This window comes from Benincasa hispida, chromosome 8 (assembly GCF_009727055.1).
Source record: "Benincasa hispida cultivar B227 chromosome 8, ASM972705v1, whole genome shotgun sequence".
Classification (NCBI taxonomy): domain Eukaryota; kingdom Viridiplantae; phylum Streptophyta; class Magnoliopsida; order Cucurbitales; family Cucurbitaceae; genus Benincasa; species Benincasa hispida.
The window spans coordinates 2,875,909-2,892,145 of NC_052356.1; the positions used below are offsets into that span (position 1 = coordinate 2,875,909).

The 16,237-nt window shown below is 33.0% G+C and overlaps 1 protein-coding gene across 3 annotated transcripts in view; it reads left to right on the forward strand.

Moving 5' to 3' along the window:
• Window positions 1-8,134, forward strand: part of LOC120082803 (anaphase-promoting complex subunit 4) — a 49,994-nt gene extending 41,860 nt beyond the window's left edge. For all 3 annotated transcript variants that reach the window (XM_039038126.1, XM_039038124.1, XM_039038127.1), the window contains 8 exons: window positions 2,487-2,569; window positions 2,658-2,756; window positions 4,254-4,358; window positions 6,476-6,614; window positions 6,849-7,076; window positions 7,193-7,345; window positions 7,707-7,788; window positions 7,877-8,134. In XM_039038126.1, the coding sequence (XP_038894054.1) occupies window positions 2,487-2,569; window positions 2,658-2,756; window positions 4,254-4,358; window positions 6,476-6,614; window positions 6,849-7,076; window positions 7,193-7,345; window positions 7,707-7,788; window positions 7,877-7,971 (984 nt within the window). In that variant the 3' untranslated portion in view covers window positions 7,972-8,134. The remainder of the gene's footprint in view (window positions 1-2,486; window positions 2,570-2,657; window positions 2,757-4,253; window positions 4,359-6,475; window positions 6,615-6,848; window positions 7,077-7,192; window positions 7,346-7,706; window positions 7,789-7,876) is intronic.
• The last annotated feature ends 8,103 nt before the right edge of the window (window positions 8,135-16,237 follow it).

Sequence of the window (16,237 nt, forward strand, 5' to 3'; positions counted from 1 at the left end):
CGACAATTTTGGGGTTCCATTGATTAGGATACAGCACTGCACATTTCTAATGCAAATCCACATCCACATCCTTCATCTAAACCTAAAACCTTTCTTCATCATTACCTTGTCCAAGAAATCCCAGTCAACATGATCATAGGCTTTCTCAAAGTCAAGTTTAAGCACCACTCCCTCCTTTTTCATGCGAGCGTCCTCGATGGCCTCGTTGGCTATAAGAGCCTGATCCAAGATCTATCTTCCAACCAGGAAAGCTCTTTATGCCTCAGAGATGGTAGAGGGCATCACTTTCCTTAACCGATTAGCAAAAACCTTAGCCATGATCTTATAAACACTGGTTGTAAGACTAATAGGTCTAAACTCCTTCACCTTATTAGCATTCTCCTTAAGAATTAGACACACATAAGTCTTCACCATAGACCGATTCAAAATACCTCTTTCGAAGAATTCTTTAAAGACCCCCTCCAAATCACCCTTAACAAAATTCCAGTTGTCCTGGAAGAAAGCCTTGGTAAAGCCATCCGAGCCTAGGGATTTATTCCTATCACAGCTAAAAACCGCCTTTCTGATACCGATACTTCCAGATACTTTCCAAATACGTATTTGACACGTGATTTGATGTATTTATTTCTACGCGTACCTTTTTTTAAAGAAAAAAAGACAAACAACTCATCTAATCTTTCCCAATCTAAAACTAGGCAATCTATTTAAAAAGCTCACTACTCGAGTCCAAAACTAAAAGGAAAAAAATAAATAAAAGACCAAACCCTAGAATCATCTAATCTTCATCTTCACATTTGAGTCCCCACAAAATCCACCAAAATATAAACCATTTGGATATCTTCAACAATTCAATGGAGAAGTTCTTCGTTTATCTTCATACTTCTCCCTTTAATCTTATTCTTCTTCGTAATATGAGTCACTTTTCTATTGCATTTTATTGACTATTGTACTTCATCTTAGATGTTGCTTTTTTTGTATTGTATTTCAGTGTTTGCATTCTATTTTGTGCTATTGTTATTAACTTATATGCTAAATTTATCAATATTCTAGATTTTTTTAAGAAAAAGAAAATGTATCTTCAATGTATCAGTATCCTCATTTTTTTAGAAATATACATATTAAAAATATATATAAAAAAATGACATATCCTTAGACATATCCGTATCTTAGTTTTTTAGAAATTGACGAATCGTCGTATCCATATCGTGTAACCGTATCTGTATCTGTGCTTCATAGGGTATAGGTTATTTCTCCGTAAATCACCCTCATTTATTAGTGATTCCCTAATAATCTTTTCAGCTAACCACTAAAAAATTCTAGTTTGCTTAATTTTAGAAAATCTTTTTAAGTGGCCTTGGCGGGGAAAATAGCCTTGGAGGCCTTACTTCGTTTTGCAGTTTCATTCAGTTTCTCTTAAAACTTAGACAACTGGAATAAAGTTTCTTGGTCAATTGTGCATTGGTTACTTGTAACAACACTGTCTCTCTTTCCTAAATGGTTTTGTAGATTCATGGAGGAGCAAGATTATTCATGGGTTGGAGTAGTGTTGGGTAAATATGGTGTCTCTTACTCGCATTGGTGATGGGGTCATGTGCATATCAGAGTAGTAATCTTTAAGAGCCTTTAAATTGCTATAATGTGGGCTCAGAAGCATCCAGTTCGAAGAATCTTGGTTTGTGGTGGACCATGTTTGTTCCTTAAGATTTTGTTTGGATCAACTACGGCTCTTTAGTATTTAGAATTAACTTCCCCTAGTTTATTTGAACCGTGCATTGTGAGAAGTATGCTAAGAGGGTTTAGTGTGGGATTGCCAGTTTTTTCCCTGGATGTTTGTTGGGACGAGTATCCAAATGATCGTGAAAATTGGAAAATTAAACACTGTGGGGTAGCTTTGATTCCAGATCAAATCTATCCCTAACTGGTGTTTATGCAAATATAATGGAGAGACCATGGAGAATTTATTCTTTAAAGGTCCTTTTTTCAAGTTTGGCATAAGCTTTTGAAGGCTTCAGTCATGATTCGAGCTTCCCAACTCCGGTTATAGTTCGTCTCCTTTTTCCTTTTTCCAATAGTGTTTATTGGTAACACAATGACATTCTACTGTGGTACTTAAATGGACTACTCACAGTGGTATACTTATGTAACCAACCTCTCTCAAACAGAATCAAAAGAAGTTTAAATAACAAGCCCAACCCCTAGTCCCTTCTAAGCTGGAACCAACCGCACTATTCTTATCTCTTTTAATGTGTAAGAGCCAAACCTATTATAAAAAAATGGGTTCTTACTAACGTGTATTTTTTTTAAAAAAGGAAACAAGACTTTTTCTTAAAGGAATGAAAAGAGACTAATGCTCAAAGTCCAGTGAAACAAATCAAGTACGATGAAGTGAATACAACCAAGACTGTTCTTACTAATGTGTATTAGTGGATAATTCTTCTCGCTTTTATATTTTATTATATTATATAAAGTTTCTGTTTTTGGTACAGTTCTCAAACTTCTTTAACTGGCTTATACGATGTATAAAACTGCTTATGTCAGAGCCGAGTGATCAACTTCTACCATATAGTAGGTAGTTCTCTCTCGCCCTTATCTAATGACACTGGGGTTATTTGTGAACCCTCTTTGCCTGATCTAGTTACACTTTTTGGCCACTGCAGTGAGCTTGTCGTCATCTTCTTGAAGTTTTTATACAATCAAGACCCTGTTAAGAAGCTGCTTGAAGCGTCTGAAAACGACAACAATATAGAGATTGACTCGTGAGTCTTATTCTTCTAACCTCACAAATAATGTAAACATATAATTGATGTGCATTTCTTAACGGCATAGCAAATCACTAAATTTAAAGAAGTGCCTTTTCAAATTTAATGTTGACCCAACGGCTATTTTGTCTTTAAGAGGGGTCAATAAGAGGGCTCAATTTTTGTTTGTCAAGTGGTTAAGGAAATCAAGAAGTGATGTTTTAAGAATAAACCAGAACAACAGTGACTTAAATATTTAAATGAAATTTAACTTTCAACTAATGTTACAAATGTCAACTCAACTAATTATATAAAGAAATCCTTTAAATTTTACTCGACATTCTGATTATGAAGGTTACTCTTATCAGAATTCACACGATGAAATTTGTTTCTTATAAAGAAAAGAAAACACACCATAAACATGACCTTCACATAATCTAGGAGAGGATTATCAACACCCACCTCTAAATAGATACAAGCGAAAGACAAATGTTTCCTCTTCTCCGTAGCCCTGTCCATATACAAAAACTTTCCAACTACCCTCATATAATTTTAGTAATCAATTTATGGTCTTATTAGATACTTGTTTGTAACTCTTGTCATTTTGAACTTAAATACATTCATAAGAGGAAGAATGTAATCATTAAAATGAAGAACAAAAAAACCAACGTAATAAAACAAGAATTCTTTCATTTCTCTCAAAGAAAACCCAGTTTCTTACAAAATGTTTATTAAAACAAAAAAGAAGAATAAAAAAAACCCTGATAATATCTCTGTTACAAGGAAGCACACAATAAAAATTGATGACAGTTCAACAAGGAACCCAAAGTTGGTATTAAAAAATTTAATGACCAACCCACATTAACTATGGTTTTGTTTGATAATTGATTTTTTATTTTTGAATATTGTGCTTATAAACATTCGAATTTTTACCAATTCCAAAAACGAAAACAATATTTTAAAAACTATTTTTTTTTAGTTTTCAAGGCCCAACTTGGATTTTGAAATCATCTATAAAAACTAGATAACAAAACAAACAAACCCATGATGGAAGTAGTGTTTATAAGCAAAATTTTAAAAAACAAAAGCTCAATGGTCATCAAATGAGGCCTACTAAATTTAATTTTGTTTAAAAAATATCAAAAGGCTAAGTAAAATTTTTTGCCTAAAGTCCTGAGTTGCCGTGAGCTGTTCCTACCATATCCCCTCCCCTTATCATCAAATTTCTTCTTTCCTAACCTCTCCCCACCTGCCCAGGGATGGAAAAGAAGGAAACAATGTTTCAAAAATTCTTATTTTGGTAGTTTAAACAATTAAATTTCGTCCATCTAATCTGCATTCTCTTAGTTAGCTCTCTCTGATCTCTACGGAGTCTTCGTTTAATGTTGTGCATTTATTTAATGATTGAAGATCATAGACGTTTGCATAATAATTATTATTTCTCCTTTCGAGTGGGAAGCACCAGTATATTCTTTTATTTCCATTACCAACTTGATCTTCTACCATTTTCTGTAGGGAACTTGTTGAAAGAGTTAGAGAATTGGCTCTCTTTGGGGGATTCTCAGATTGTGAATTTTTAAGGAGGACACTTTGTCTGGAATTTCAGCAGATGGAATCTAGGTATTTCCTTTCTTCTACTCGGTCTGGGAGTAGTTTTGCAATGATTGACCATTTCTTATATTGAAAAGTTCTGACAATATGGAACCATGAAAGAACTTTAAGTACTGGACTTTGATTTTATTGGATCCAGCTTGTGATGTAATTAATTTTCATTTCAACATAGAATCACGATAAAACATGAAGTGTCGGAATTATCAACTAATAGATTAAAGGGGGTTATTTTTCGTTGGCTGGTATATTGCTTTGGTCTTTAAACTCTGTCGACTAAATTTTCTTTTGGTTTGTACACATTTAAACTGTTCCTCCATAATTTTCATTTTGTGATTTAACAATTACATTAGTCCTCACTATCAATGATAGCCCTGCTATACGTTCACTTTTTATTTAGGGGAAATTTCAAAAATAGAAAAATAAGGGAAGCTATTTACACAAAATAGCAAAATTTTAATCTTCTTTGATAGAGGCTAATAGATGCTGATAGAAGTCTACTCGATGTCTATCAGTGATAGAAATGGATAGAAGTCTATCACTGATAGGCATTAAAAGAAGTCTATCAACGTCTATCGGTGTTTTTCTTTGCTATTTCTGTAAAAAATTTGACATTTTTTTTTAATCTATGTTCCTTTTATTTATTATTATTTTTTTATTTTTTTAGAAACAACTTTCAGTTAGAAAAAATGAAAGAATACAAGGTCACATAAAAAATGAAGCCCACAAAAATGGAACTCCCTCTACAGAAAGGGACTCTAACCATGCAAAATATCGCCTATACAATAATTTCGATAGGTCTTGAAAATTGAAGTCCAAAGAGAAACATGAAAGCAAACAAGGGACATCTCACTAGGGTCCCTACTATTTTGCTCCCCAATAAAGCCCACAAAATTGCGCACACCCTGGCCAGCCATAAAATTGCAAACACGATAGTATACTTTAATAAATAAGCTTATGGGGGGGGTGCAATTTGGTGGTCAATTTCCACTCCACGCATTTTCCCATAACTTAATATGAGTGATAGAGAGGCAGAGGAGTGAGGTAGATTACTCCTAATGGAGAATTTTCAGCCCATCCTAGAAGAGGACTCTAGGAGGTGCTTGTTTCTCTCACTTTTGGCGTAGCGGGTCCCCAACAAGAAGGAAAGCATCCTCTTTCTCCTTCTTGGAGTACTTGCTGTATGAGAATGGGGAAGATATTAGATATGCTCTGGCCTGTTTGTAGCAAGTTTTTGTGCAAGTTCCATCTTCCGTTGTTTCAAACCAGGTCTTTGGATGTAGAAACTGCAAATGAACGAGCAAACATTGCATTCTTTTGGCGTGCATATGTCTGTGTGACAATAGATTATAGTTGATTGTGGCAGCATGAATCTGCATTGGTTTGATACCTTAAAAGAATGAAAATAGTGAATATATGATTTTGATGGAAACCTGGGAATCATAGCAGACATTGAAGTTTTATATTGTCTACTCTTGGTACAATGAGAACAAAAATCCTCAAGTTAAATAACTTTCTCAAATTCATCTTCTTGTTGATTTTTCTTCTAAACAAATTGTAGGTCTATAGAATTATAAATTCAAATTGGTTACAAAAGCTCCGTTTAAAAGTCAACCAAGTATGAGATTATTTCTATTTTTAGACCAAGGGAAATATAAACACGAGAGATGGATTGAAAGAAAAGGAGTGCGTTTAATATGTTGGGCGTTCATTCACAAGCAGGTTAAGAGAAAAGGTAAGCACCACTTTAAAGAGAAACTGTTCAATGTTTATGATTAAAAGTCGTTGTGGCAAGATGTCACCCTGCCAAAAGGGAGGTGGATAAGAAAAGCCCTCTATGTTAACCATTTTTTGCCTTAGAATACATATGAGACTTGCCCCTTTTTTTCTTTTTCTTTTTTAATTATTATTATTATTATTATTTATATATCCAATGACTTAATCACTCCTATGGCCAGTCCACATATCCATAATAAACTGGTGATCATTTCACACTTATATTCATTTATAAGCTTCTCAAAGATCAAGATAGTTAAGAATTTGGATATCTTGTTTGAAATTCTCTGTTTACTCATATGTACTTTGTATATTATTATATTGATATCTAACTGATAAATTTACTTCCACAGTTTCAAGGAAGCTTTTCTTATGCCCTTTAGTACAATCTCAAAGAAAATACTTTGTGAAGATATGTTGTCCCTATTCTCATTTCTATCCTCGTCAAGTTGCCCATCTTCCTGTGTTCCTCTCTCAGTTTCATACTATGAGGTATTTATTTTGCTAGAGGGTATTGCTTAGTCTCTTGTTTACTTATTTACTGAGATTTGTCCGTCATTCTCATAACGATTAGATTGTCCAATTTATCAGCAAAGTTAATTGTTAAATATAAGTCTATTTTTCATTACCATGACTGACTGGAGTTTCTAAAAGCATGATGTCCACCAATGTACACTATTTAAGAAAGTTTGTTAACTTTTCAATTTGCTTTTAAACCCCTTGTAGGATTCCTGTGAACCTGTCCCTGCCGATCTGAGTTGTCAGCAGAAGTTCATAGATTATATATCTTTCAAAGTCCCAGATGATTCTTTTGCAGATAATGCAAATTGTGTAGGCATAATCAGGGGATTTATTCATGACCAAAGTGGCTCAAACAAGGATTACTCTTCATTTGAAGCAGTCTTAATATCTATTCCAGTTGGTTTTCAGTGTGTTGATCTTTCTTTATACAAGGTAACAGTTCAAGTCTAGCAAGTTTTTGTTCTCCATCACTAATTGTAGACAAAGGAAAGTAGAAGATTGATGGGATCCTGTGTGATTAATTAGTGATCCTATTTGGTTGTAAACAGGATGGACAAACTGTTTTGTTATTAAATGAAACTATTTCTACTTCTGAATGCTCTGTTGGTTCCTGTATGATGGTCGTGGAACCAGATGACCTTCCGTTTGTATCTATGCCAAGATCTCACTGTCTGGACAATTGGAAGGTCCTTCAACTCAAGGTTTTATTTTGCTTAAATCTCACTGATAAGATTCATCATGAATGTATAGTTTTTCTTTTTCACATAACTATTTCTAAAGTCAATTGCAGAAAGAATACTCCCCATGTTTCATAAACTGACTTCGGCGAATGGCCATGTCCTCTAATGCAGGGCTAGCTCTGTTGTTAAATAGAATCACATCTTTTAGTGGCTCATATATTTAAAAAAAATAAAAAAAAATAAAAAATAATTAAAACATATTTTAAATATTCTGGAGATCGGAGCACTTCCCCAAAATCTAAAAAATTTTAAATGTTGTGGGTTTCTTCCCTCAAAGTGTATTTTTGCTCATAACCTTGGATTAATGCTCTGTGTTCTCTAGGACTATGTTGTCCCATTGCAAATGGAGAATGAGAAAGTTCGCAACATTCCTCACCCTGTCGTTCGTCCTTTGGCTGTTAGTGGTAAGTGTTTATCATCGTAATATTTCTCTGTATATTTTATATGTAGCCCGAACGTTATAAACAGAAGCTCTTGGTATTCTTGTTACAGCATCTAGAGGAGTGGCTTGTGTTTTTGCTGCAAGAAAGCGTGCTTTGGTCTACATCCTAGAGGAAGATGAAGACGAAGCATCAGATGCTGAGTGAAATTCATTTGATACTAACGTAGTTGTCCTTTTCCCCCTTTTTTTCAGCAAAATGTTGTGTAGGTTTTTAGTAATTAAGTCTATGTTCATGTGGATTACAGGCAAAGCTTCTATGCTATATATTTATTTCTAGTTTATTCAATTTTTTCTTTCTCGCCGGAAAATATTCATTGGCATTTAGATTTTGGACGTAAAATTGATTGAAAGAAAAGTAACATAGATCCTCTTTTGTAATCTTTTCTAATAGAAATCGTAGAAGATTTGAAAAGGTTTTATGAAAAGTCAAATTTGAATAAAATAAATACTCATGAAAAATAGCAGTCTTTAGAATTAAAAGACAAAAACAACCCAAAAGCTAAAGAGAATTTACAATGCAAAATCGAGATGGGTCCAATATTACCCTTTATATACATTAAAAAAAAAAGAGAGAAATTGTGGTAGATGGTCAATATTAAACTTCCGTTTTGATTTTTGGCCATTTTTTGAGATTATTGGAATATGGCCATTTGATTATTTCAGATCTCACTATTAAATTTGGTTTTTCCACTCTAGCTTTCCACAAACTTGATGTTGCGTAATCTTTTATGTGGTTAAAATAGCATCTTTATATAGATTTTGTTTATCAATTCTTTTTTATTTTAAGTATTTAATAGATATTTTTTCTTTTTTTTTTAAGCCTTGTCATCCTCATCCTCAAGTATTTCATCGAATTTATTTTTAATAGATGTGCAAATTGCTATTCTAGTGGTGTCAAATGTGACAGTGGTAATAACATATCAAACAATTCTACATGTTTTCTAACAAGCTAACTAGCCAACGATGGAGGAGATGACCTATATGAATCACATTGTTCATCTTTACAGTCTTATTCATCTTTATTGTAATTGATGTGGCTAAGGTGAAGCCACTTTGCTACTGGATTGACGGCTAAGTACAATTATCGTTGTTCATGGTTGGCGGATCAAGATGAATCAAACCCATTTGCCATTTAGAGTGTTTATACGTGGACGAGGTTTGAAGTACATAAGAATGGTGTAAGTGGGTCCCATCTTGGGTCACTCGAGCATCGCTGTTCTACTCTACAATTCTTGTGTTTTATTAAAGAATAAAAACCCTTTTTTTTAGGTTAGCAAAAAAAAAAAACCCTTCTTGAAATAGTAAAATGATAACAAGGATAGTAGTGCTAGTAATTCAGTTTGGTTCATCTTTTTTAAGAAAAGAAATAGTTTTTTTGATCCCTAAGCTTTGAAGAATAGGTGCATTTAATGTTTGATATTTTAAATGTATAATATTAGGTTATCATAGTTGGATTATGATAGTTTGAGTTTAGGGCATGGATTATTTTAGTTTGAGGTGTAAACTATTTTAGTTTGAGAAGGAAATATTAAACACTGTAGCAAAGAATAAGAAAATGATAAATATAAAATAGTAGAAGCGGCAAAAAATAGTAAATATTGTAGTGTTGACTGTTACTTGGGGATTTTGAAATAGTATTTACTGTAGTAAGAGATAATTATCATAAGGGGTGGAAACGGTTCGGTTCGGTAGTCAAACCGAACTGAACCGAATTTTTTAAAATGTGAAATCGAACCGAACCGATTTATTGGTTTGAACCGAACCACATACGGTTCAGTTCGGTTTCAAATTCGATTTTGACATTTTTAAAAAATTCATGTTATATTCTTTTTTAATTTAAAACGGTTCGGCTCGGTTCGGTTTTAAATTCAGTTTTGTTCTTTAAATTAAAAGCGGTTCGGTTTTAAATTCGGTTTTACTCTTTCTTTAAATATATAAATAAATAAATATATAAATAAATATATATTAGTTAAAAACGGTTCGGTTCGGTTTCAAATTCGGTTTTCGAAAGTGAAACCGAAACCGAACCGAATTAATTCGGTTTCAAAATTTCTTCAAACGGGATCGAATCGCATTTTTTTCAGTTTTACTGAGTTCTCGGTTCGGTTCGGTTCGGTTTTTAGAAACAGTTCGATTTTTACGGTTTGAATGACCACCATTTTATCATAGTTTTAAGATAATCCTTGCCCTAAATGTCCCTAAAGAGTCGCCTCACTCTCTTTTACACCCCAAATTCTCCCTCTTTCTCTCTCACTTACTCCTTGGCTGCCATCTCCAGTGTGGAAGTTTCTTACTCTGCGATAGTTTGATTAGTGTCCAATTTCGAGCTCTGTTTTTCACAAGATTGTAACATTGATAAATTCCGAAATTGGACAAAGGGTGTGTGAATGAGAGCAAATTTAAATTGGACACAACACAAAAACAACCAAAAAAAGGTGTGAGTTTGCTGCAAGATGGTACCAGAAAAACACTCGGGAAATGGAGATGCAGAGGCGTTAGTGTTCTTGCACTCATTTTCTTCGTTATTATCCTTTCACAATATTCCATTTTATCAAATTCGAGTTAAAATTAGGCGTTCACGGCCGCGGAGGAGTAAGTGAGAGAGAAAGAGGGAGAAATTGAAGTGTAAAAGAATCCCTTGGAATTTTCCATTGAGATTGTTTTGAACACAAAATTGAAAAGAGTTGGGTCATGGAGACGAGGAGAGATAACGAGAGAGAACAAGAGAGAGGAGGGAGTAAGAAAGGAAAAGATTAAAAAAATATTTTTTTTCATGTCATTTTGCCACTTCAGCATTTATATTTTTCATATTAAATTTAAAGATTTTCTTAGAGAACTACCTTTTAAACCTATTCTTTAAAACTCATGGACCAAAATGGTTAATTTAAAATATAAGAGAATAAATGTACTTATTCTTTAAAACTTAGGAACCAAAAAGTATTTTTTTTTCATTTCTTTAATTTATAATTACAATATATAATTATTTCCATCTTCTTAAATCATAGATTTCTTTTTGGGCTAGTTGCATAAGTAGAATTCAAGCCCAAAATAATAGAATATGTAGTACAAGGATAAAATAATTGCATGTATAGATCAAAAAATTATAAAAGACTAAAAAACCCATGCCTAGCCACCATTTTGCTCGATTCTTCCTAGTTTTCTCAAATTGAAAGCTATCATTCATAGCAGTTAGCCACTGATAGCTGCTATCAGTTACTATTGCTGATAACTTCTATCAATTGTTATCAATGATAGTTGCTATCAGCAATAGCTTTCAATTTGAAAAAAAATTAATATAATCTTAAAATATTAGCTTTTAATTTGCTATCAATTATCAGTAGCTATCATTGATTCACTTTCATCAATTGGAATCAACCTTGAAATATCAATACTTAAGGCTATCAGTGGCTCTCAATGATAGATTTATAAATAGTGATCAACTTTGAAAGAAGACAACAACTTTGATTACCACAATAACTATCACTAATAATCTTTTATCTTGGCCATCACTGATAGCAGCTATCAGTCGCTACACTGATAGACTTTCATCAATTAGAATCAACCTTAAAATATTAACACTTAAGACTATCAATGATAGACTTCTATAACTAGCCATCACCTTTGAAAGAAACTCGATATATAGATATCACCTAAGTTCTATCACCGATATCACTAACATCACTCATATTGTGGTTATCAGTGATAGTTTCTTTCACTAATAACATCACTGATAAGATGCTATCAATGATCTCACTGATATCATGCTATCAGTGATAGTTCTCTATCATCGATAACGTGCTATCAGTGGTAGCTTCTATCACCGATAACGTGCTATCGGGTAGCTTCTATCATCGATAACATGTTATTAGTATTAGCTTCTATCACTAGTGACATGCGATCAGTAGTAGCTTTTATCAATTATAGCTACTGAACACCTTTTTGCCCATTTCTTATCCTTCCCAAACATTTATAAGTCCTTTTTCTTTTCGATGATAACTTCTATCACTGATAAATATGCTATTAGTGATAACTTCTAGACAGTTACATTTTAGTTCGAAATTCAACTTTAATAATTAAATTCACTAAGTTGGCTATCAATGATAGATTTCTATAAGTGGCTATTAACTATGAAAATATAATCAAAGATTAAGCTATCAATGATAGAAAATATTAGTGGCTNGCTATCAATGATAGATTTCTATAAGTGGCTATTAACTATGAAAATATAATCAAAGATTAAGCTATCAATGATAGAAAATATTAGTGGCTATCACTGATAGACTTCATTTTCTATTTATATTTATTATTGGTTATAATAATCAAATTTGATGATTGACTTGTTGGTATTAAGTCACTCATGAATTTAGTACTTTCAAGTCTTGAGTATGAAACGCATCCTCATAATTCTTGTGAAAAAAAATGCCCTTTAAGACAGGAGGTTGAGAGTTTGAAAGGGATAGAAAATGGAGGAATAATAGGTTAAAAAGAAGGGAATGGGCTTTTGACATAATTGGTGAAGTGAAGACAAAATGCCAACCCCAAAAAATATATGATGTAAGAGGGGGTTTAGAGAAAATGTCTTGACATAAGATGGGTAGCTTGTAATCCCGTTGCCACTCTTTCCATTGTTTTTGTTTGAGCTATCCTCGAGCTCTTTGTACATACTCTTCTTTTTTTATTAAAATATATATTATTGGCTTCAGGGTATTGATGAGGGTGCTAAGGAGATACCAACTTAGTTGGGATGTCTTGGTGTACCTTTGATTCCTCTTCCCTTTAGTAATTTGTTAAAGAAAAAAAAAAGATGAGTAGCTAATTAAATTGGATGCTTTTTGGTTGTTTAAGATACTTTTTAGGATTGGAAAGAAAAAAGAACACTTCATTCATTATCATTTTGGGTTTTAAAAGTTTGTAATGTGGTTGGAGTTATATTTAGGAAGTGTTTAACATGTGAGTATCTAATTGCAAAGTGGAACTTATATGAAATTTGGATTAGAGGAATGGAGTTTAAGGGTTTTTTTTTTGGTAAGATATGAATAAGTTTAGATCTGATTGAACTTTCAAGTATGATTTATTTTAATTCCTAAACTTTTAGAAAGTTCGTTTCGATTCTTTAAACATTTAAGTTTGTCTTATTTTTGTCCTTAATCTTTTCAAAAGTGTCCTATTTAATTTTAGGGATAGTTGCATAAATGGAATATATTAAAATAAAAAATAAAATAATATGTAGTATAAGGATAAAATAATTGTATATCTAGAACAAAAGATGGTAAAAGACTAACAAGCCCACGCCCAACCACCATTTTGTGCATTTCTTCCCGTTTTTCTCAAATTAAAATTTATTACTGATACCAGCTATCAATGATAGCCACTGAGAGCTGCTATTAGTTGCTATTACTGATAGCTGCTATCAGTGGCGATCACTAATAGCTGCTGTTGGTGATAGCTTTCAATTTGATAAGTGTGCTATTAATTGCTATCATTTATAGTTGTTGTCAGTGATTAGAGATGTCCACGGGGTGGGGTGGGGCCGGGGATGTCATTCCCCATCCCGTCCCCGCTCTCCATTTCATTCCCCATCCCTGTGAAATTTTCAACGGGGATCGGGGCGGGGAATCCCCGCGGGGAATTCGTGGGATCGGGTTCCCCGCGGGTAATTTTTTCCCGTTATTTTTTATTTTTTATTTTTTGTAAAAAGCCAATTAATTTAAATAATTGTTTATTATGGTTAGTTTTATATGACAATTTGAATTTAAAGATAAATTACTCAAATTTTGGCCTAAAAAAGCTAATCAATTTTTTTAGTAGAAAGAAATAAATATAAATCAAATTATCACATATATAATCTAAATTTAAACATTCAATTTAAACATATTCATTATCTTTCTCAATAAATAATCAAATTTAAAATTTAAATGTAATATTTATATAATCATAATAATAACATAACATTAGATAACTATACTAAATAAATATGTAAAAGTTAATCAGGGTCCCGTCCCCGTCCTCCTCCATTCCCCGCCTAATCGTGGAGGGAAAATTAGACATCTCTATCGGTGATAGCTTTTGATTTGAAAAATGTGCTCTTAATTGCTATCATTAATAACTGCTATCACTGATGCTACTATCCGTGAAGATCACTAATAGCTACTATTAGTTTTTAATTTGAGAAATGTGCTATTAACTATCAGTGATCTCATTAGTGAATATCATTGATAGCTTTTATCACTGAGTAAACAAACTTTGAGTTGTTAAAAAAATGCAAAAATTCCACCACCAAAATTTGTGCATTTGTACACGTCATCATCGAACCCCTGTGCTTGTACCCCTGGGTTGAACCCAAAACAAGCGAAATTTATCTATCAATCATCTCGCCGCCATCTCCATTTCCCTCCCCTAATTTCCTAATAATCTCTCCAATTTTTTACTTTCCATTTCACAATCAAATCAAAGCTTCAGTTCATCCCAATCTCCAAATTTCAATGTGCAAATCAACAAATTATCGATTCTCGAAAACGATCACCTCAAGATCAAGGCATTCTTTGTTCGATTTTGAACCTCTAAATCCTCCATCGGAGTCGCTCACTCTCTTCTGCCTCATTCTCATTGACGAGACCAACCTCGAGATCGACGGCCACAAGATTCGGCCAAATTCGTCGGTGTTCGTTACTCACAATTAAAGAGACGTAAGATGCAAATCTTGAAACTAAATCAAAGATGCAAGGGAGATACTAAATCGAAGAGGGAGAAGCAACGAAAAAAGGAAAGAAAAAGGAGACGCAGGGCAGACCAAATGGAAGAAAAATGGAAATTGGCCGTAATAGCACAGGGAGACTGAATCAAAGAGGAAGAAACGGAAAAAGAAAGAAAATGGAAGGAAATGGAGACCCAAAGCCCGAAAAGAAGGAAAAGAGAGAAGTAAAAAAGAAAAGTTAGCAAGGTGTCCAATTGAGGATAAATTTGGAATTTTTTAAAAATTCATAGCTAGCATATATTTTAAAAGTGGAATATATTTTAAGATTATTTTCATGTTCGTATTATTTGGTACAAATTTCTTTTTTTTTTTTGAGAAAGAATATTTTATTAAACCTCAAGATTTTAAAACACAGATCATTGGCAGCTAGGGAGGCAACCCATTTCGAGAATCAGAACACCAAACACCAGAAAGCCTAAATGATAAAAAGGAATTATCTCACTTACATTTGAGAACTTCTATTATTCCAAGTGAATTCCATAACAATAATAAAAATAACCCTCATTAACAAATTGATAGACAACCTCAAGAAAGTTAAATAGATTTGACTTGGAAGATTGATCGAAGATTAAGAAGAAAGGAGAACTTATTCCTAACTTCAAGATTTCCAACTCTCCACAATTTAATTCATCAAACTAGATTGAAAGTTTTAAAATATACATTATAAACACAAGAATACAAAGAAAGTATAAAATGTCCGAGCGATTCAACTCACAGCTCTAGAAAAAATTCATATTTAAAGTAAGCTATCATTCTTATCTTTGTTTTGGCATAGTAACACTTTCTGGTGAAAGAAACTAACTACGAGCTAGAAGACTTGAACATAATTGTTGTTTTATAAAAAGGAAAATTAGTTTTAACTAAGCATACATACTAAACATTGTCTCAATCAACCAAGCAACTAGTTCCTAGGCCTTTCGGGGGCGACAACAAAGAGACCTCAAATAGTAACATTTACAACTCTCGCTTGAGGCTGAAGCTAGAATTTCCCAACAGAATATGAGATAATAATTGGACCGAATTCCCAAACAAATATGAACTACGCCAATTAGAATTGACAAGTATTAGCCGTATTAGCCGTAAAATAACCTTAAATGTATTAAGCAATCGGATATCCTTCATTTACAACTTTCTGATGTGATCCTTGGAGTTCACCTCGCCAAATGCTCCACTTTCTGTTAAATCAAATCATGAAACCAAGTAAGACTCTAATCCCTACACTTCTTTTTCTATCTCTACCTTATATTCTTCGATTATAATTGGAGTCCAAAAGAAGAAATAACAAAAGGAAAGGAAGCAAATAATATAGACACAAAACTAAGTTTTAATTTATTTTCCAATTAATCCAATACATTTTACATGTAAACAAATATAATCAATATCCATTTCAACACATAATAGTCTAGTAAGCATGTCGTTAACTTGAAGTTAAATCAAAGATCATTTAGAAACGTTTTGCAAACATGAGGGACTAAAATGTCAGTTTTAAAACTTTAGGGTTCAAATGGACATGAATCTTAAATCTTAGGAATCAAAAATGTATTTTGTCCTAAAACATAAAATAAGAAGCTATAATAATGTAGGATTGCTCACCGATTGTCGCTTAACTCCTCCCACCTATAGACATCGGTGACAGTTTGTCTTGCATGAAGTTCAT